At 41.3% G+C, this 20500-nt stretch overlaps 1 protein-coding gene across 3 annotated transcripts in view; it reads left to right on the top strand.

Moving 5' to 3' along the window:
* The first annotated feature begins 10822 nt into the window (after positions 1-10822).
* The window catches only part of si:dkey-16j16.4, a 56244-nt gene continuing 46566 nt past the window's right edge, over positions 10823-20500 (top strand). The window contains exon 1 of one of the 3 annotated variants that reach the window (XM_042325575.1): positions 10823-11505. In XM_042325575.1, coding sequence (XP_042181509.1) covers positions 11437-11505 — 69 coding nt within the window. In that variant the 5' untranslated portion in view covers positions 10823-11436. The remainder of the gene's footprint in view (positions 11506-20500) is intronic. The other 2 variants (XR_006083903.1, XM_024429686.2) reach the window with 2 other exon arrangements.

The following is a 20500-nucleotide window of genomic DNA, read 5'->3' as shown; positions in this document are numbered from 1 at the left end:
TAAGTCGCTCTGGACAAGAGTGTCTACATTGTGTACAGATAACTTGTTTGACCAGATCATGAACTGTAAAGGCACGATGTCTGCTAAAAATACTAGTTTTACTGTATGAGTAATGCTGTAAATGTATGATGATGACCACTAGATATTTTGAAATACACTACCGGTCAAAGGTTTTAGAACACCTACTCATTCAAGGGTTTTTCTTTATTTTTACTATTTTCTACATTGTAGAATAATAGTGAAGACATCAAAACTATGAAATAACACATTTGGAATCATGTAATAACCAAAAAAGTGTTAAACAAATCAAATTATATTTTATATTTGAGGTTCTTCAAATATCCACCCTTTGTCTTGATGACAGCTTTGCACACTCTCAACCAGCTTCATGGAGTAGTTTCCTGGAATGCATTTCAGTTAACAGTTTAAGACATTGTCTGCGTTCTACATTTAATACATTCCTCAGTAATATGATTTACAAAAACAAACTCTATACAGTGAACAAGATCATCATAACATTAACATGTATAATGGTTCATGATTTTACTGTTATTGTCTAGTTGTGTCAAGATATGGCATTTTACAGCTATTTTCCATCCACGTCAGGTTTATCCATTGATTTTGTAAGCTGATAATGTAGCTACAACATATTCGATATCTACATTACCATTCAATAGACCGCTACCGGGCAGGGGTGGGCAATTCCAGTCCTCGAGGGCCTGATTGGTGTCACAGTTTTGCCCCAGTCACAGCTAACACACCTGACTCCAATAATCACCTAATCATGATATTCAGTTTAGAATGCAACCTGATTAATCAGCTGTGTTTGCTAGGAACGGAGAAAAAGTTGCCCACCCCTGTAGAGGCTCCTCATTTGTTGACCTCACATATTCTCACCCAAATAAGGGATTTAGTGCCCTCTCATGGCAAGATTTAAAAATAAATCTGTAAATTAATAGATCCACTGGCACAGAATATTTCTTACGCTGATTAACCTTGGTGTTTTACCATAAAGACTCAGACTTTTCTGTTTCCATTTACGTGGACCGGCATCCGTGTCCCACTGTGCCATGGCTCCAGCGGACCTGCCGTGGGAGCCATGGCACAGTGGGACACGGGTGCCGGTACTTTTCATCAAGCCTACGACACAACAGTGGTAGGCTTGATTACCAACAACGACGAGACGGCCTACAGGGAGGAGGTGAGGGCCCTCGGAGTGTGGTGTCAGGAAAATAACCTCACACTCAACGTCAACAAAACTAAGGAGATGATTGTGGACTTCAGGAAACAGCAGAGGGAACACCCCCCTATCCACATCGATGGAACAGTAGTGGAGAGGGTAGTAAGTTTTAAGTTCCTCGGCGTACACATCACAGACAAACTGAATTGGTCCACCCACACAGACAGTATCGTGAAGAAGGCGCAGCAGCGCCTCTTCAACCTCAGGAGGCTGAAGAAATTCGGCTTGTCACCAAAAGCACTCACAAACTTCTACAGATGCACAATCGAGAGCATCCTGTCGGGCTGTATCACCGCCTGGTACGGCAACTGCTCCGCCCACAACCATAAGGCTCTCCAGAGAGTAGTGAGGTCTGTACAACGCATCACCGGGGGCAAACTACCTGCCCTCCAGGACACCTACACCACCCGATGTCAAAGGAAGGCCATAAAGATCATCAAGGACAACAACCACCCGAGCCACTGCCTGTTCACCCCGCTATCATCCAGAAGGCGAGGTCAGTACAGGTGCATCAAAGCTGGGACCGAGAGACTGAAAAACAGCTTCTATCTCAAGGCCATCAGACTGTTACAGCCACCACTAACATTGAGTGGCTGCTGCCAACACACTGACTCAACTCCAGCCACTTTAATAATGGGAATTGATGGGAAATGATGTAAAATATATCACTAGCCACTTTAAACAATGCTACCTAATATAATGTTTACATACCCTACATTATTCATCTCATATGTATACGTATATACTGTACTCTATATCATCTACTGCATCTTTGTGTAATATCATGTATCACTAGCATTCATCTTTTGTTTACATACTCATCTCGGAACATATGTATATACTGCACTCAATTTACCATCTACTGTATCTTGCATCTTAACACCTTCTCACTAGGGCTAAGAATTTGTTCTTAACTGACTTGCCTAGTTAAATGGCCAAAATATCATCTCACTGTATTTAAAATTTAAAAGAACTGACGGTATGAAGGTATTTGGCAGTATTTTATATTGTTTTATAATAAAAGATCTAGTTGTGCTTTATGAGTAGTGCATGACCTTAGGGTGGCAACACATACATTCTAAGTTATTTCAATGAGGCTTTCTCCATTCTGATTGTTTTATACTGTTCAATTCAACTTCAACCTCCAAAAAGTCATAATTTTCATAAATTTCTGCATTTGAGATCATTTCCACACTGCCACTTAGGGCTGCACAATATGGGCAAGTAATCTGGGCCTTATTTTTAACCAAATTTTGCAATTTGACTTGCGATTTAAAGCAAAACACTTGGGTTAACTGTTGGAATCATGGGAATAGAATGTATATTCTAATTATATAGTTAGAATATAATAGTGGGCACTTTTAATACAGTGTTGGCATGACAATGAATGAAAATGCCAGGGAGGAGTTATTGTGACAGGGTAGTAGTGATGGATGGGCATTCTGGCTCTTTTCAATGAGCCGGCTCGTTCGGCTCAGCTCACGCACTTTTGGCACCCAAACGGCTCTTGAAAAAAAATTGCATTTTTTCAAGTCAATCTATGTTAAAACCATTCTAATGAAATTATTAAATGAAATTATACTCTACCTTAACCACAATGTTTTTAAAAAAGGCATTGGTTTGTTATGAAAAAGGATGCTATTAAACATTTGCATTTAAAGTAGAACTTTTTAATGTATATTGTCACGACTTCCGCCGAAGTCGGCCCCTCTCCTTGATTGGGCGGCGTTCGGCGTCACCGGCTTTCTAGCCATTGCCGCTCTATTTTTCATATGTCCATTTGTTTTGTCTTGTTCCATACACACCTGGTTTTCATTCCCTAATCACACTGAATGTATTTAGCCCTCTGTTCCCCTCCATGTCTTTGTGTGAAATTGTTTTATGTTATGTGGGTATTGCCACGCGCCAGACTTTTGTTCATGTTCCGTGTTTTGGGCACGTTTATGTACTTGTGTGCTTTCGTTTGCACCGGAGTAAAAAGTGCACCTGTTAATTAACTACACTCTGCTCTCCTGCACCTGACTTCGCCTCCAGTACACACCCATAACATATAAACAAAGTGCATGTAAATCTAACCATTCAAACGAATACAATCTGAACAGCATAATAGAATATTGCACCATATCAAAGAAAAATAAATAACAATTTGCAAAACTGCAGCATCCCACAACTTAACTTCTTTAATGTATATAAACAAAGTCCATAGAAATGTAACCTCCAGTACACACCCGTAACATATATAAACAAAGTGCATGTAAATCTAACCATTCAAACGAATACAATCTGAACAACATAATAATAGAATATTGCACAATATCAAAGAAAAATAAATAACCATGTGCAAAACTGCAGCTTCCCACTTAAAACATTAAACCGGTCCCTCTTTTCTCTCTCTTCTTTATTGCCATGTTATAACCAGCAACACACAGCAATGTTGACCATATTTGGCTTTTATGAGAGATTTGCATTCAGAAATGCAAGCTGCCTCACTTGAGGGGCTGATGCAGTTTCTTCTCTCAGTAATTATTTGTCTCGTTTTCAACGGATGTGGCCACTATGCACTATGACTTTAGTAAGCCGTGGGTAGACAGAGGCCGTGTTCTTCCACCAGCTCAGAGGATCTGCAGATCTTTGGTGGAGGGGCTCCTCCAAATAGGTTCGGACCATTATGGCCATTATGGCATCTGCTGAGGGATTCCTTCGTGCTGCATCCCCAGTTGCTCTCTCGTCAAACAGCATCCAAACAGCAGACGTTTGTGGCACTACTGCTGGTGCTTCTGCTCCATCTGATCCCTCTTCTTCCTGTTGCCCTGGTGCCTGAGCCAGCTGACTGCTGGGCCTGTCCCTCCCTGCTGCTGAGGTTCAATCACTCTGGCATCACTGAAGGCTAACTTCTTAAACCTGGGGTCAAGTGCAGCGGTTTCTGATAGCAGGTGATTATATTCCATTCTGTGGAACTTTCTGTCCATTGATGAACATAGGGTGTCCAACTCTGTCACATGTCCTGTGGTTTTATTTGCTTCTCTCTGGTGGCTGGCTGTGATTCGCTGCAGACCTTTACACAGGAGTATCATTTTTGAGCCTGTCACATAGCTAAAAAGAGAGAATAGTAACTTATTAGTTCAGGTTCATGTTTTGTCTACTGATACTACATTCTCATCTACTGCTCATATACATATACAGTGGGGCAAAAAAGTATTTAGTCAGCCACCAATTGTGCAAGTTCTCCCACTTAAAAAGATGAGAGAGGCCTGTAATTTTCATCATTAGGTACACTTCAACTATGACAGACAAAATGAGAAGAAAAAAAATCCAGAAAATCACATTGTAGGATTTTTAATGAATTTGTTTGCAAATTATGGTGGAAAATAAGTATTTGGTCACCTACAAACAAGCAAGATTTCTGGCTCTCACAGACCCGTAACTTCTTCTTTAAGAGGCTCCTCTGTCCTCCACTCGTTACCTGTATTAATGGCACCTGTTTGAACTTGTTATCAGTATAAAAGACACCTGTCCACAACCTCAAACAGTCACACTCCAAACTCCACTATGGCCAAGACCAAAGAGCTGTCAAAGGACACCAGAAACAAAATTGTAGACCTGCATCAGGCTGGGAAGACTGAATCTGCAATAGGTAAGCAGCTTGGTTTGAAGAAATCAACTGTGGGAGCAATTATTAGGAAATGAAAGACATTACAAGACCACTGATAATCTCCCTCGATCTGGGGCTCCATGCAAGATTTCACCCCGTGGGGTCAAAATCATCACAAGAACGGTGAGCAAAAATCCCAGAACCACACGGGGGACCTAGTGAATGACCTGCAGAGAGCTGGGACCAAAGTAACAAAGCCTACCATCAGTAACACACTACGCCGCCAGGGACTCAAATCCTGCAGTGCCAGACGTGTCCCCCTGCTTAAGCCAGTACATGTCCAGGCCCGTCTGAAGTTTGCTAGAGAGCATTTGGATGATCCAGAAGAAGATTGGGAGAGTGTCATATGGTCAGATGAAACCAAAATAGAACTTTTTGGTAAAAACTCAACTCGTCGTGTTTGGAGGACAATGAATGCTGAGTTGCATCCAAAGAACACCATACCTACTGTGAAGCATGGGGGTGGAAACATCATGCTTTGGGGCTGTTTTTCTGCAAAGGGACCAGGACAACTGATCCGTGTAAAGGAAAGAATGAATGGGGCCTTGTATCATGAGATTTTGAGTGAAAACCACCTTCCATCAGCAAGGGCATTGAAGATGAAACGTGGCTGGGTCTTTCAGCATGACAATGATCCCAAACACACTGCCCGGGCAACGAATGAGTGGCTTCGTAAGAAGCATTTCAAGGTCCTGGAGTGGCCTAGCCATTCTCCAGATCTCAACCCCATAGAAAATCTTTGGAGGGAGTTGAAAGTCCGTGTTGCCCAGCAACAGCCCCAAAACATCACTGCTCTAGAGGAGATCTGCATGGAGGAATGGGCCAAAATACCAGCAACAGTGTGTGAAAACCTTGTGAAGACTTACAGAAAACATTTGACCTCTCATTGCCAACAAAGGGTATATAACAAAGTATTGAGATAAACTTTTGTTATTGACCAAATACTTATTTTCCACCATAATTTCCAAATAAATTCATTAAAAATCCTACAATGTGATTTTCTGGATTTTGTTTCTTCTCATTTTGTCAGTCATAGTTGAAGTGTACCTATGATGAAAATTACAGGCCTCTCTCATCTTTTTAAGTGGGAGAACTTGCACAATTGGTGCCTGACTAAATATTTTTTTGACCCACTGTATAATACTGGATTAAATAATGATATAGTAATAACTGTTTACTGTACCTTTCTCCACTGATCTCCACAGTGACCTGCTCAAGGGGTTCCAGGGCTCTTCACACCTCCTCCACCACCTCCCATTCCTCTTGGGTCAGAGCATCAACAGGTACATTGACAATGGCCAGGGTAGAGATAATGGCATCCTTTGACTCAAGAAACCACTTCAACATATAAAATGTTGAATTCCACCTTGTAGTGCAGTCTTGTTTAGGCCTCAGCTCAGGCATCTCCATCTGGCGTTGTGTAGACTAGAGTTTTTCAGCACCTACTGTGTATTCCACAGCTGCTTTCACTTTGTCCACAGTGGGCTTCATCACCTTCAGAGCATCTCTTATAGTCAGGTTGATTGTGTGGCCAAGACATGGATGATGGGTCCATTTGAAAATGTTCATGGCTTTGGTTATGATAGCTGCATTGTCGCTAACACAACAGACCACTTTTCCATCTACTTGCCATTCTCTGTCCACTCTCAACAGTTTCTGTGCCAAGTTCTCTGAGGTGTGTCTGTCGCTGAACTCAAAGCAGTCCAGAAGACAGCTAGACATAGACAAATCTTCAATGAAGTGACATGTAACTGACATGTAAGAAGTGAGGAGTCAGATGTCCAGCAGTCAGTGGTAAGACAAACTGCAGTAGCTTTTTGGACTCTTTCCCACCCCGAAGCATGTGTGCTCTCCTACAGTTGTGGAATAAGTGAGGGTTTTCCTGCTTGGAATTTTGTACATTGGATTTAGACAATTTCTAAAACCTCTGTCCTCCACGATCGAAAATGGCTGGAAATCGGTGGCAATCATTTTAGCCAATGCAATATCAATTTGGCCTTGTTTTGCTACAGACATAGACTTTGGCATTAACTGGTCCATAGAAGACGAAGAAGATATAGATGCTGTGGGTCGCGGAATAGGACTACTTGACTGAGTGGATACCTTTCCACGTGTGGAGGTGCTGGCTCCACCACTATCACTAGCAGGCCCGCTAGTTTCTCGAAGCTCCGCTACAGCTAGCTTCACAATTGGGTGCACAGTTCGCATATGCCGGTGTAGGTTGTGCGTAGAACCGGCTTTATGTGAGATTTTGTTTTGGCAAAGTCTACACTGTGCTCTAACATTGTCCACATTATTAAAATGCATCCAAATGCTACTGTGCTTCCGACTCATTTTCCAGCTGTTGTTTTCACAGCTGTCCTTCCCCTCTCTCCTCGGCTGCTAAGTGTGTGACTGTGAGTGAGTTGGCTCGGCCCTCCCACACGCATCTTTGGTTCGTTGGTTGACACTGCGTGTCTGAATGACAGGCACACCAGGTGAGGCTGTTCGTCTGAGCAGACAGTCAGAACGAATGTTATTGCGCTTGAGCATTTAGGCCTATATTATTTATTTTCTTTTTTGTTATTTGAATGCCGGCACCCAACGTGCCGTTAGAATATACAAGGTCTGAGGTCATCTGCCTTTGGCCTAAAGAGCAGGAACCCAGACTTCATCAAATAAATTGGTTAATACAGAAATTGTCATCCTACAAGAAACATGGTATAGAAGAGACAGACCCACTGGCTGCCCTCTAGGTTACAGAGAGCTGGTAGTCCTATCCACCAAGCTACCAGGTGTGAAACAGGTAGGAGACTCAGGAGGTATACTAATTTGATATAGTGTAGACCTAACCCACTATTTTAAATGAGTCAAAACAGGAACATTTTACATCTGTCTAGAAATGAACAAGGAAATTATCTCAACAGAGACAAATGTCCTCATGTGTGCTACATATATCCCCCCGCCCCCCCAATAAAATCCCTATACTATACTTCTATCCTAGAGGGGGAGATCAACCATTTCCAGGCCCAGTGACAGTCTGTGGTGACCTAAATGCCAGAACCGGACAAGAAACTGACACTCTCACTACACATGGGGACAAACACCTATCTGGAGGTGATTCCCTCCCCCATATGCCCCCCTAGACACAACCATGACAAAACAACCAACAAAAATGGGTCACAACTCCTGCAGCTCTGTCGCACGTTGGGTCTGCACATAGTCAATGGTAGGCTTTGAGGAGACTCCTATGGTAGGTACACCTACAGCTCATCCCTTGGCAGTAGTACAGTAGATTACTTGTAGATTATCACTGACCTCAACTCAATCTCTTAGAGCATTCACAGTCAGCCCACTAACACCCTTATCAGGTCACAGCAAAATCACAGTTTACCTGAACAGAGCTATATTTAATCATGAGGCACTGCACAATATTAAAATGCTATAGATGGAAGGAAAGTAGTGAAACCTACCAAAAAACAATTAGGCAACAGCAAATTCAATCCCTTTAAGACAACTTCCGAGACAAAACATTTCACTGTAATAGTGGAGGTGTAGACCCCTTGACCCCTCCACATTTTCTACATTACAGCCTTATTCTAAAATGGATTCAATCTACACACAATACCCCATAATGACAAAGTGAAAACAAGTTTTTAGAAATGTTTGCAAATGTATTAAAAATAAAAAACAAATACTTTATTTACTTAAGTATTCAGACCCTTTGCTATGAGACTCAAAATTGAGCTCAAGTGCATCCTATTTCCATTGATCATCTTTGAGATGTTTCTACAACTTGATTGGAGTCCACCTGTGGTAGATTCAATTGATTGGACATTATTTGGAAAGGCACACACCTGTCTATACAAGGTCCCACTGCTGACAGTGCATGTCAGAGCAAAAACCAAGCCATGAGGTCAAAGGAATTGTCCGTAGAGCTCCGTGACAGGATTTTGTCGAGGCACAGATCTGGGAAGGGTACCAAAAAATGTCTGCAGCATTGAAAGTCCCCAAAAACACAGTGGCCTCCTCCATTCTTAAATAGAAGAACTTTAGAACCACCAAGACTCTTCCTAGAGCTGGCCGCCCGGCCAAACTGAGCAATCTGGGCAGAAGGGCCTTGGTCATAGAGGTGACCAATAACCCGATGGTCACTCTGACAGAGCTCTAGAGCCCCTCTGTGGAGATGGGAGAAACTTCCAGAAGGACAACCATCTCTGCAGCACTCCACCATTCATACCTTTATGGTAGAGTGGCCATACGGAAGCCACTCCTCAGTAAAAGGCACATGACAGGCCACTTGGAGTTGCCAAAGGGCACCCAAAGGACTCTCAGACCATGAGAAACAAGATTCTCTTGTCTGATGAAACACAGATTGAATTCTTCGGCCTGAATGGCAAGCGGCAAATCTGGAGGAAACCTGGCACCATCCCTATGTTGAAGCATGGTGTTGGCAGCATCTTGCTGTGGGGATGTTTTTCAGTGGCAGGGACTGGCAGACTTGTCAGGATCGAGGAAAATATGAACAGAGAAAAGTACAGAGACATCCTTGATGAAAACCTGCTCCAGAGCACTCAGGACCTCAGACTGGGGTGAAGGTTCACCTTCTAACAGGACAAAACCCTCCGCAGACAACCAAAACAACGCAGGGGTGGCTTTGGGACAAGTCTGAATGTCCTTGAGTGGCCCAGCCAGAGCCCGGACTTGAACCCGATCGAACATCTCTGGAGAGATCGGTAAATAGCTGTGCAGCGACGCTCCCCATCCAACCTGACATAGCTTGTGAAGATCTGCAGAGAAGAATGGGAGAAACTCCCTAAATACAAGTGTACCAAGCTTGTAGAGTCAAACCGAAGAAAACTTCAGGCTGTAATTGCTGCCAAAGGTGCTTCAACAAAGTAAACAGAGTAAAGGGTCTGAAAACATATGTAAATGTGATGTATCAGTTGTTTTATTTTAATATGCAAGAGTGTGCAAAGCTGTCATCAAGGCAAAGTGTGGTTATTTGAAGAATCTCAAATATAAAATATTTTTGGATTTGTTTAACAATTTTTTGGTTACTACATGATTCCATATTTGTTATTTCATAGTTTTGATGTCTTCACTAGTATTCTACAATGTAGAAAATAGTACAAATAAAGAAAAACTCTTGAATGTGTCCATACTTTTGACTGGCAATGCATGTATTATTTTTTATTTTTTTAAATCTCCAAACGGAATATGAACCCATCACAGAGCCAGGAAATGTGAAGAATTTATTCTGCAAAGGTTATGAAAATAAAATAAATAGGAAAACGTCAAGAAATAACGTCAAGAAATAAAACACATAGACTTCTCAGTAATGGCAAAAGGCTGCATTATTGTTAGTGTTTCCAGTTGTATTTTTTTAATGAATAAACTTGTCATCATATCCACGATTTACACAAAATACTTACATGCCAGCTTGCAATACAATATTTCAACCACTAGCAGACGTGCATGGTCTAAAGTTTGAGTGAAGCTGACCACATTCTCACATCAAGTTAAATTTGTATAAATGCAAACTTTTGCGTGAAAACTGGAGCAGGAACATTTTGGGGTATATTTTGTACATATGCATGGTTTATGGTTTATATGCCTGAACGGCATCATCCTGATGAGTTCCCAGATCTAAGTAACTCTATGATTCTCCAATAGACGAAAATTGGCAGAAATATATTACATTCTTAATGCTTATAAAGAACCTATATAGACATATACGGTTGATATCGGTCAAAGTAAACAAGATATTGCTTTAAGAAACAGGCAGCCACCCTCTCCTTCTTGAGAAAAAAATGACATCACTCGGTGGAGTAGCCAATGAAAAATCCGGATCTATGAACGAGAGAACTGGAATATGTTCTGGTAGGAGAGCATGTAGATTCTGTGTGTGTGTGTGTGTGTGTGTGTGTGTGTGTGTGTGTACACGTGTACACGTACACATTCGGCTGTGTGTGTGTGTGTGTGTGTGTGTGTGTGTGTGTGTGTGTGTGTGCGCGCGCGCGTCTGAACGTGAGCAAGTTGAGGGAAAGTGGACGACATAGCTCGCGCGCTATTCCTACAATTTTTTTTTTTCAAAGCCGAGGAGGAGAAAGTCGAAACTATTATGGTTTATTAATTTGGGACCTGGGAAACAAGCTACCAGGACTGGCTACGTCGCTAGTAAACTAAATGAACGCACAATAACGAAGTCGGTTTTAGTTCAAATTGGTCTTAATCAAGCCTGTCACATAACCGATTTCGACCGCTATTATGTCAAGATATTTACCTGCACAAACTATGGTATTGGGGGCTGGTATTGGGGGCTGGTTATTCTCTTCAACAAAAGTTGAGTTTGTCATCATTGTGTGTGTGTGTGTGTGTGTGTGCGTGTGTGAGTGAGTGAGTGAGTGACTGTGTGTGTGAATGTGTTACTGTTTGCTTTAGTAAGTTTGTGCCTTTTAATGTGCAAACTGCTGTACATTTCAAAGTAGTTGTTGCATGGCTTCACACCAGCAACACAAATAGCTAAGTGAAGATAGATAAGCCATATCCGTAAAAGTTCAGGATGTTGAAGACTTTAACCAAGAAGCTAAGAAGACACTCGCTCAACGAGATTCATCCTTTTCAATTTAAGGTAAGCCTCATAGTATTGTCGAATCCCCCCTCCCCAGTGACATCGTCCACCACTACATAATGTTATAAAGACACATTGTAACATTGTTATATGTTAATTAGTATTGCATTATGCAGAGCATGTAAATCTTGGTCGGCAAAAAAGTTTTAGCTGCATGCCAGCTAAGCCATTACACAATACAACACTAAACAATACATTAATTGCACTATAACAGTGACAAATGGTGCCCACAAACTGTTAGAGCCTACATAAAGTGGTCTCTACAGGAGAGCTTTCTTTCAGCAGAGCTTTCTTTTCAACAAATGGGGTTTCTACTGACAATTGAGATGTACAAATAACTAAATGTACAGCAACAGAATTCAGAACATGGTTCTTTCTTACGGTATTAACCCTATACACAGAGTCAGAACCGTAGGATAAATAAAGGGGGCATATAAACAGACAATTAATATATTCGATGATGACATTTCTCTAAAACAGGCGGTAGGTTGCATGTGCACCACCATTTCAGAACAGTAGGGTAAAGGGGCTAAATTATTAGTATGAGGCACATGGGCTACTAAAAGTTTACTACACAATGTACACTTAGTAATACTTTCTTAGCTACATTATTCATATCTCCCTGGCATATTACAGAATTTATGGAGCAGCATACAATACATTTTTGGACTCAAACAAGGTTGAAATCATGACATCAGTGATCTTCAGCTCGGATCTCTAGAAAGAGCCCAGAGTTCCCGACTTGGAATTCCGAGTTGGATGACCGTTCAAAACATATTTTCCCAGTCGGAACTTGTTTTAAAAAAAAGTTCCCTGTTGTCTTGAACTCACTGAAGTCTGAGATGTCCCAGTTACACGTTTCCAGTTGTTTTGAATGCAGCAGAAGTCGGCCAATATCTTCAACCTTTTCTGGCCAATGGTGTTGCATGTGAATTGTTTATCCTTTTAAGCTTTGAAAAGAGACCCTTAAAAGCAGACTTGGACCACACGCCCTTGCCAGCAGGCAGGGGATGTAAAATAGGAATTGCTTTGCAACGCTTGCAGTTAGACACTGATTCCTTCCAAACCACTTATTGTTGAATTTGCCATTTCCAACTTGTTGTGTAATGTTTATATCCCAATGGCCGATGAGCACTGATACGTTTTATCTATAATTTCTCTTCATATAACAAGGATTGAAAAGGATTTGCCAGTAGATTGTTGACGTGATTCATGACAATGACTGCTTGTCAGCTAATATTTTGAAAGTAAGATGTTGACATGATCAGTCCGATCAAAGCTACGGTAGATATAACGTGATTTGACGTAATTTTATCTGTGGCCAATGATCTTGAGCCTTCTTGGATGGGCACTTCTAATGTAAATATATGTCAGCACCCAAGGGGCTTGAACTTTCAAGCTCTCCCTGTAGATTTTGCAGTGACGCAGTCCCCATGAGTGACTGAGCACTGAGCCAGTCATGGCACAACTAGAGAACATTACCAACCCCTACACTCTGTATTTTCCTCTGGCTGCCCCTCCACCACATAAAGCTCTGAACTAGCCTGAAACACCTGCATTTTGGAGCTGCCTTACTCAATAAAGCAAAATAATCGACCATGTTTGTATGTGGCTTCATTAACTAAATATATTTTTGTTTACATTGTTAGTTTGCAAACTGATATGTGACACACATTAATTCCAAAATGACATGCAAGAGAGGCAAAACTGCCCTGAATGACGGGTCACCACTGATGCAGGTCATTTTTGCTTTGGCCTGTTGCTTTAGGTGAATGACCTGGTTAGTTTGAAAGAGACTACTGCAGCCACACACACATACGCTGTTTCAAGTGTGTATCTCAACGCTATCTCAATGATCAACAAGCATGTGGGCTGTACAGTGTTTTTGTAACTAAACAGCCATGCAACCACCCGTAACTGTTGCACTCAAAATAACTCCTACGTGTTTTAACATTGAACGCAGTTCAGTTCTTTATAACATCACATTAGTATGACACAAACTCATTTCAATTTACTTCATCACACACACACACACACACACACGCACACACACGAACACACGTCCTACTTCAATTTATTACACATCTGGTTCTCCTCTGAAAACAGGAATCTGGCTTTTGTGTGTATGGACCATAGCTCAGTGTTTCCATCCTAAACTGCCTAGAATACTTTCACACAGCTTGTGTGTGACCTTGCGCATTTCAGGTAAAATAACAACCCAATGTTTATATCCCAGGATATAGCTAGCTAAATTGCCATAAATGTTTAATGCTTTTAATGCTGTCCCCAAATTAATATAATTGGTTCAGAGTTTGTTTTTATATTTCAACCTGCGTGTCCTGATCGTGTCTGGTGTGGGGGTACAAAAATCAACATGTGTACGCGGACACACGGGCGCGAGCGGTTTGGTCAGCATGTTAGGCGGAGCACTAAGGATCCTGCAGCAATATACAGAGCTGCAGCCACCACGGTCTTCAATAAAAACACTGAGTGTTTGTTGGAAGGGGGCGGCATCACCAATTTTAATACATTTCATATAATGATGGTGATAGATGATTGAAGTCGCTCTCCTTTACACTTGCTTGGCTTCAACTTTTAGTAGCACCCACTTCAATGTTACATGGCACCCATTTTGTGCAACAATGCTAACTTTTCATGTCGGGTGTAGAGGCGCTCTATATTGTGACGCAACCAACTCCAAATTGAGCAGCCATTTTGTGCCACCATTGCACATTTTGAATGGCCTGGTGGAGATTTTGGAAAGCTCACCCCAAACGTTACTGATACCATTGTATCAGTAAGCCCTGGCTGCTAGCTCTTCTAATTATTGGAATTATTTCAAGGCACAACCCCTTTCAGACATTTTGGGAAGATATGTGTCACTGACCACGGTGGAGGCTGTGAAAGTGGTCATTCTTGAGAGCGAGGGCTTAGGACACCCAAAGATAATGATCCTCATTGGTGTGGATGGGCCCCGTTCCACTCCTGACTCTAGGAGGTCAGCCTAATGAAGACAATTATAGGGCCAGTTACATGGACGTGATCTCATGTGAGCATGCCTAGAACGGAAAGGCCAGTCAGACCCTGGGGTCTAGTTCACGAGAGAAAGAGAGAGATTGTGTCAGTTTTATAGGATTTGGGAGTTGAAGCAGCTGAAGTTTGTGTGTCTGGCATGGGTCTGTTTATGTAGTTATGTTTGCATGTCTAATCTACATTCTTCTAGAAATCACAAGTATGTCTGTGTGCTATTCACTCCGTTATTGCAAGGAAAGCTAAAATGAGCTTGCAGACATTTTTCACCAACAGTCTGTCATACATGTGTCAGAGAGGATGTAGCGTGGGGCCTGTAGTTCAGGTGGGCAGTGTATTCCCTTGTCTGTGTTAATGTGCTGCTATGTAACGCATATGCGTGTGGACTAGTCAGCATGTGTGTCTGTGTGTTCCCAAGATTCCCATCGATCCATCTTAGAAAGCTGCTCAGTAACAGGGATTTATTTCAAGCATACTTGACATACTACTCACGCTTGCGTAGGCTACAGTTGATCAGGAACATAGGCACACTGAAACACACACACACACACACACACACACACACACACACACACACACACACACACTGGAGGGGGTGTATTTTAGGTTGCCGCCTTATGTAGTGATTCAATGCACTGAAGTTTGTGTGTGTTTGTTTGCCCTCTTATTGACTCCAGATTAAGATCAGGCCATGGCACAACAGCACAGTTTCTGGGGTGATTGGTTTGTTGTAAATGGACATACGCCATTGAATAGCATACATCTCACTTAATTCCACCAGTTAAAAAAAACATGCTACTTCCTTTTGATGTGGTAACATGTTTGAAATCGGATTGGAATTAGGCTAGCTGGTAATAGTTACAGTTGAAGTCGGAAGTTTACATACACTTAGGTTGCAGTCATTAAAACTTGTTTTTCAACAACCATAAATGTATTGTTAACGAACTATAGTTTGGCAAGTCGGTTCGGACATCTACTTTGTGCATGACACAAGTAATTTTTCCAACAATTGTTTACAGACAGATTATTTCACTTATAATTCACATTCCAGTGGGTCAGAAGTTTACATACAGTAAATTGACTGTGCCTTTAAACAGCTTGGAAAATTCCAGAAAATTATGTCATGGCTTTAGAAGCTTCTGATAGGCTAATTGACATCATTTGAGTCAATTGGAAGTGTACCTGTGGATGTATTTCAAGGCCTACCTTCAAACTCAGTGCCTCTTTGCTTGACATCATGGGAAAATCAAAAGAAAATCAGCCAAGACCTCAGAAAACAAATTGTAGACCTCCACAAGTCTGGTTCATCCTTGGGAGCAATTTCCAAACGCCTTAGGGTATCACGTTCATCTGTACAAACAATAGTACGCAAGTATAAACACCATGGGACCACGCAGCCGTCATACCGCTCAGGTTAGAGACGCATTCTGTCTCCTAGAGATGAACGTACTTTGGTACAAAGAGTGCAAATCAATCCCAGAACAACTGCAAAGGACCGTGTGAAGATGCTGGAGGAAATAGGTACAATAGTATCTACATCCACAGTAAAACGAGTCCTATATCAACATAACCTGAAATGCCGCTCAGCAAGGAAAAGCCACTGCTCCAAAACCGCCATAAATAAGCCAGACAACGGTTTGCAACTGCACATGGGGACAAAGATCGTACTTTTTGGAGAAATGTCCTCTGGTCTGATGAAACAAAAATAGAACTGTTTGGCCATAATGACCATCGTTATGTTTGTAAGAAAAAGGGAGAGGCTTGCAAGCTGAAGAACACCATCCCAACTGGGACGCACGGGGGTGACAGCATCATGTTGTGGGGGTGCTTTGCTGCAGGAGGGACTGGTGCACTTCACAAAATAGATGGCATCATGAGGCAGGAAAATTAGGTGGACATATTGAAGCAACATCTCAAGACATCAGTCAGGAAGTTAATGCTTGGTCGCAAATGGGTCTTCCAAATGGACAATGACCCCAAGCATACTTCCAAAGTTGTGGCAAAATGGCTTAAGGACAACAAAGTCAAGGTATTGGAGTGGCCATCACAAAGCACTGACCTCAATCCTATAGAAAATGTGTGGGCAGAATTGAAAACGCGTGTGCGAGCAAGGAGGCCTACAAACCTGACACAGTTACACCAGCTCTGTCAGGAGGAATGGGCCAAAATTCACCCAACTTATTGTGGGAAGCTTGTGGAAGGCTACCCGAAAGGTTTGACCCAAGTTAAACAATTTAAAAGGCAATACTACCAAATACTAATTGAGTGTATGTAAACTTCTGACCCACTGGGAATGTGATGAAAGAAAGGCTGAAATAAATCACTCTCTACTATTATTCTGATATTTCACATTCTTAAAATGAAGTGATGATCCTAACTGACTTAAGACAATTTATACTAGGATTAAACGTCAGGAATTGTGAAAAACGGAATTTAAATGTATTTGGCTAAGATGTATGTAAACTTCCGACTTCAACTGTATCTTCTGGTTCCGCAAACAAGCAGCCAAGTCTGTAGCCAATTGGGAACATTCGAAAGATGGAGGGTTGTACATTGTAAACAACAGAGGGGAAATGATGTCATTAGCAAGATTAGGCTAGCATTTGCTTGCTCAACATTTGGGAAACACTCCTAAAAATAACGAGGCAGAGCAAGGGCAGATAGAATTATAGCTCTCACAAATCTTGTTTTCTCACATGTTCAAGTGGAATGAGTACAATTATGATCATGTTTGACTGTGTGTGTTTGAGAGTTCAAGTCTATTTGAGTGTGGCTGTAATTATAGTAGCCCGCATGAGTGTACACATGGGTGTGATAGTGAGTTTTTTCTGTAACTAGTAGACACCTGTTGGCAGACCAAGTCGTTGTTTTACAAATTACAAGTAAGTCTCAAGTCTTGGCACTCAAGTCCCACGTCAAGACCGACAAGTCTCAACTCAAGTCTTAAAAACTTTGAGTTTCGCGTCCTAAACAAGCCATAATGTGCTCTTCACCAAATGTAATACCATTTCATATTTTTATTCAAGAGTAATAGTTAGTATATTACATTTCCGCAAATCATGAATGCTTTTAAAAATATATATTTATTTCTTACTTTCCAAATAAACGTTATATTTATAACCTGCAGCCCACTACCAGGAAGTTGAAAATGGGAAGATGGTTCACGTTTCAACATGACAATGACCCCAAAGCAAACCGCCAAAAGCAACCGTACAGTGGCTGAAGGACAAGGTGAATGTCCTTGAGTGACCTTGATAATTTATTGTTAAAACGAGAGGCTGCCTGGATCTTTAATTTAAAGACCCTTGCGCCCTTCGGTCTCAACATAGACTTTGATCTTAAGCCATTCTTGTGATTATTGTGACTTTGCCATTGTAATTGTTTGTAAACTTGTGTAGTCAAATTAATCTATGATCGTATGCTATCCATTTGTTGTTTGTATGCTGTTCTTTGTATGACATTTTAATATTTGATTATTAACCAATGATATTAGGCCACTCTTGGCCATGATTACAGACACCTGTGTCTTTTGACACTATATAAACAAGTCATCCCGCAGTGTTTGTGATTATACCCTGATGAAGACAGCTTGGCTGTCGAAATGTTGGTGTTACATTTTTGCATCTGAGCTCCTAGAGTGTGCGGCTCTCTTTTATTTTCAAATGTCCTTGAGTGGCCTAGCCAGAGCCCTGACCTAAATCCCATCGTGAATCTGTGGAATGACTTGGAAGAGTGCAGTCCATGAGCGGTCACCATGCAATTTGACTGAGCTTGAACAATTCTGCAAGGAAGAATGGGCAAATATTGCACAGTCTAGGGGTGTAAAGTTATTAGAGACATATTCAAAGAGACTCTTGGCTATAATTCAAGCAAAAGGTGGTTCCAGTAAGTATTTACTCAGGGGGGTGTTCACTTATCCAAATAGGGTATTTTACTGTTTTTACTTGTAATTCATTTTCAGAGTTCCATATTTACTTGGATATTGTGTGTTTACTGTGTGTAAATATAGCCGGAAAAAGTCAGAGTTGAATCCGTTTTTTATTTCAGGCAACAAGGTGAACATTTTGAAAGGGGGTGGTGACTATTTATTTATTTTTACATAATTTTCATTGTTGGACACAAAAGACTAAAATCACCATGGACCTTATTTTCTACTTTTAGTGTTGAAGCATCCTCCAGACAATTGTTTTGGCCAACATTCCATTCCTGAGATTTCTTTGGCTGGCTTAGTTGCTTGCATGACCCATATAGTGGTAGTGGCCAGACTCACCCAAAAACGTGCTTCAAAACGTCTCCACATAAAATTCTAATGACGTTTATGTTTTTTTTTTTTTTTTTTTTTTTGGGGGGGCCTGTTGAAAGATATGTTTTTTTTCTCTCCAAACATCTGCAATTGTGCTTTTGAAAAACACAGACTAGATACTTCAGCCAAAGTAAGTTGCCAGCGTTGTTCCGCTCCGGAGCAGGCGTGACATCTCTCACTTGTCAACAAAGTGCGTGGCTACACGTACGGAAATATAGATAAGGAAAACAAGCGGTTTACTGGCTCCGACAGGAATAAGGATACGGATAGATGTCACTAGCTAGGACAAGGATATGTGTAGCCTAGATGTCGAAGTAGAAGTTACATAGGTTGTTGGACTGCTAAAGTAGTCGTGTAGAACATGTTTACATGTCCATTTACTTAGTCAAGTGTATTTTTCTATTAGTTGTATGTGTGTTTACTTTTATAACCTTCATTACAAATTTGATTGTCTTTTATTTGGGAACATGTTTGTGTTGAAGAACAAGTCACTTTGTTGTTCACATACTCATGGCTAGTTAAACAGCTTGTATTTACATTGGTCATAGCCATAGACAGGTTGTGTAATAAAACTTTAGTGTCATTACGTGTTCAGTCTTTATACTGGACATTCTTGAGAACCAAGTGGTTCAGAGAAGCAGGTGCACGTGCTTAGAATCCTTGAATCCATCGTATCCTCCTGAAGGGTGAAGGATACTTTCTATGGATGGCCTCAACGACGCAGGATGGCATTACTTGTCCGTTGCCTTTTGTCTGCCTTGAGTGCCCATTCCATCACAATGCGATACACAACAAGAAGATATTGACTATGGAACATGGGAATATATCATTATAGGAAACCGATAACATATTCAAATTGATATGTATACACTATTGATAACTTCAATTTCAAAACGTTTGCTTACTCTATGGACAGCTTCCCATTTGGTCCCGCTGGATATGCTAACTTTTTTTTCAGCTGATCTTATAGACATGGAAAAAAAATGTTCAATTAACTCCTGGGTTGATAAGTGCTGGGGAATCTGAATGATCTGTCACACAGACTGTTGTGCTGTGACCGACATCCTCAGTGTCTTCGGCAAACAAATGTAGTTCTTCAAGTGTTGGCATTATCAAGTTCCTTCGGCACAGCCCAGACACTAAATTTCAGTCGGCATTGCCTTGCATTTTTCTCAGATTTTTCACATTTATACCCCTAGTTAACTGGGCCCTGTTGCTGATCTGCCGGATCACCTGTTGCCATTTCCCCCGCGCTGTCTTTGCTTCTATCTGTCAAAACTCATCGTCAGTATATTCTGGCTCATAAATTATAAATATGGTTCTGCAAAGTATGCATCCTCTTCAGGCTTGTAGCTGTCTGGCTTGAAAGCCGCGTTTGCACTGCACTAGCCTCGAGAACCAGGCTCTGTGAATTTTGGAGTTGTGGCTATGCGAGCCATGCGTTCCAAGACAAGGGAAATACAGGAAGTAAACACAGTTCGAGTTATACACTATTATGCTTGCAAGTCTGACCAATACACTGTATGGCTCAGGCAAACAACTAAGACATCTCATGAATGGAACTCTGACTAAAACAACTGCCTGGAAGATGCTTCAACACTAAAAGTAAGTGGAAAATGAGGTCTAACATGCTAAAAAAACAAAATATCCCTTTAAGTGTGT

The sequence above is a fragment of the Oncorhynchus tshawytscha genome, linkage group LG08 (assembly GCF_018296145.1).
Source record: "Oncorhynchus tshawytscha isolate Ot180627B linkage group LG08, Otsh_v2.0, whole genome shotgun sequence".
In the NCBI taxonomy this organism is placed as follows: Eukaryota; Metazoa; Chordata; class Actinopteri; order Salmoniformes; family Salmonidae; genus Oncorhynchus; species Oncorhynchus tshawytscha.
This window is presented reverse-complemented; position numbering and strand designations above follow the sequence as displayed.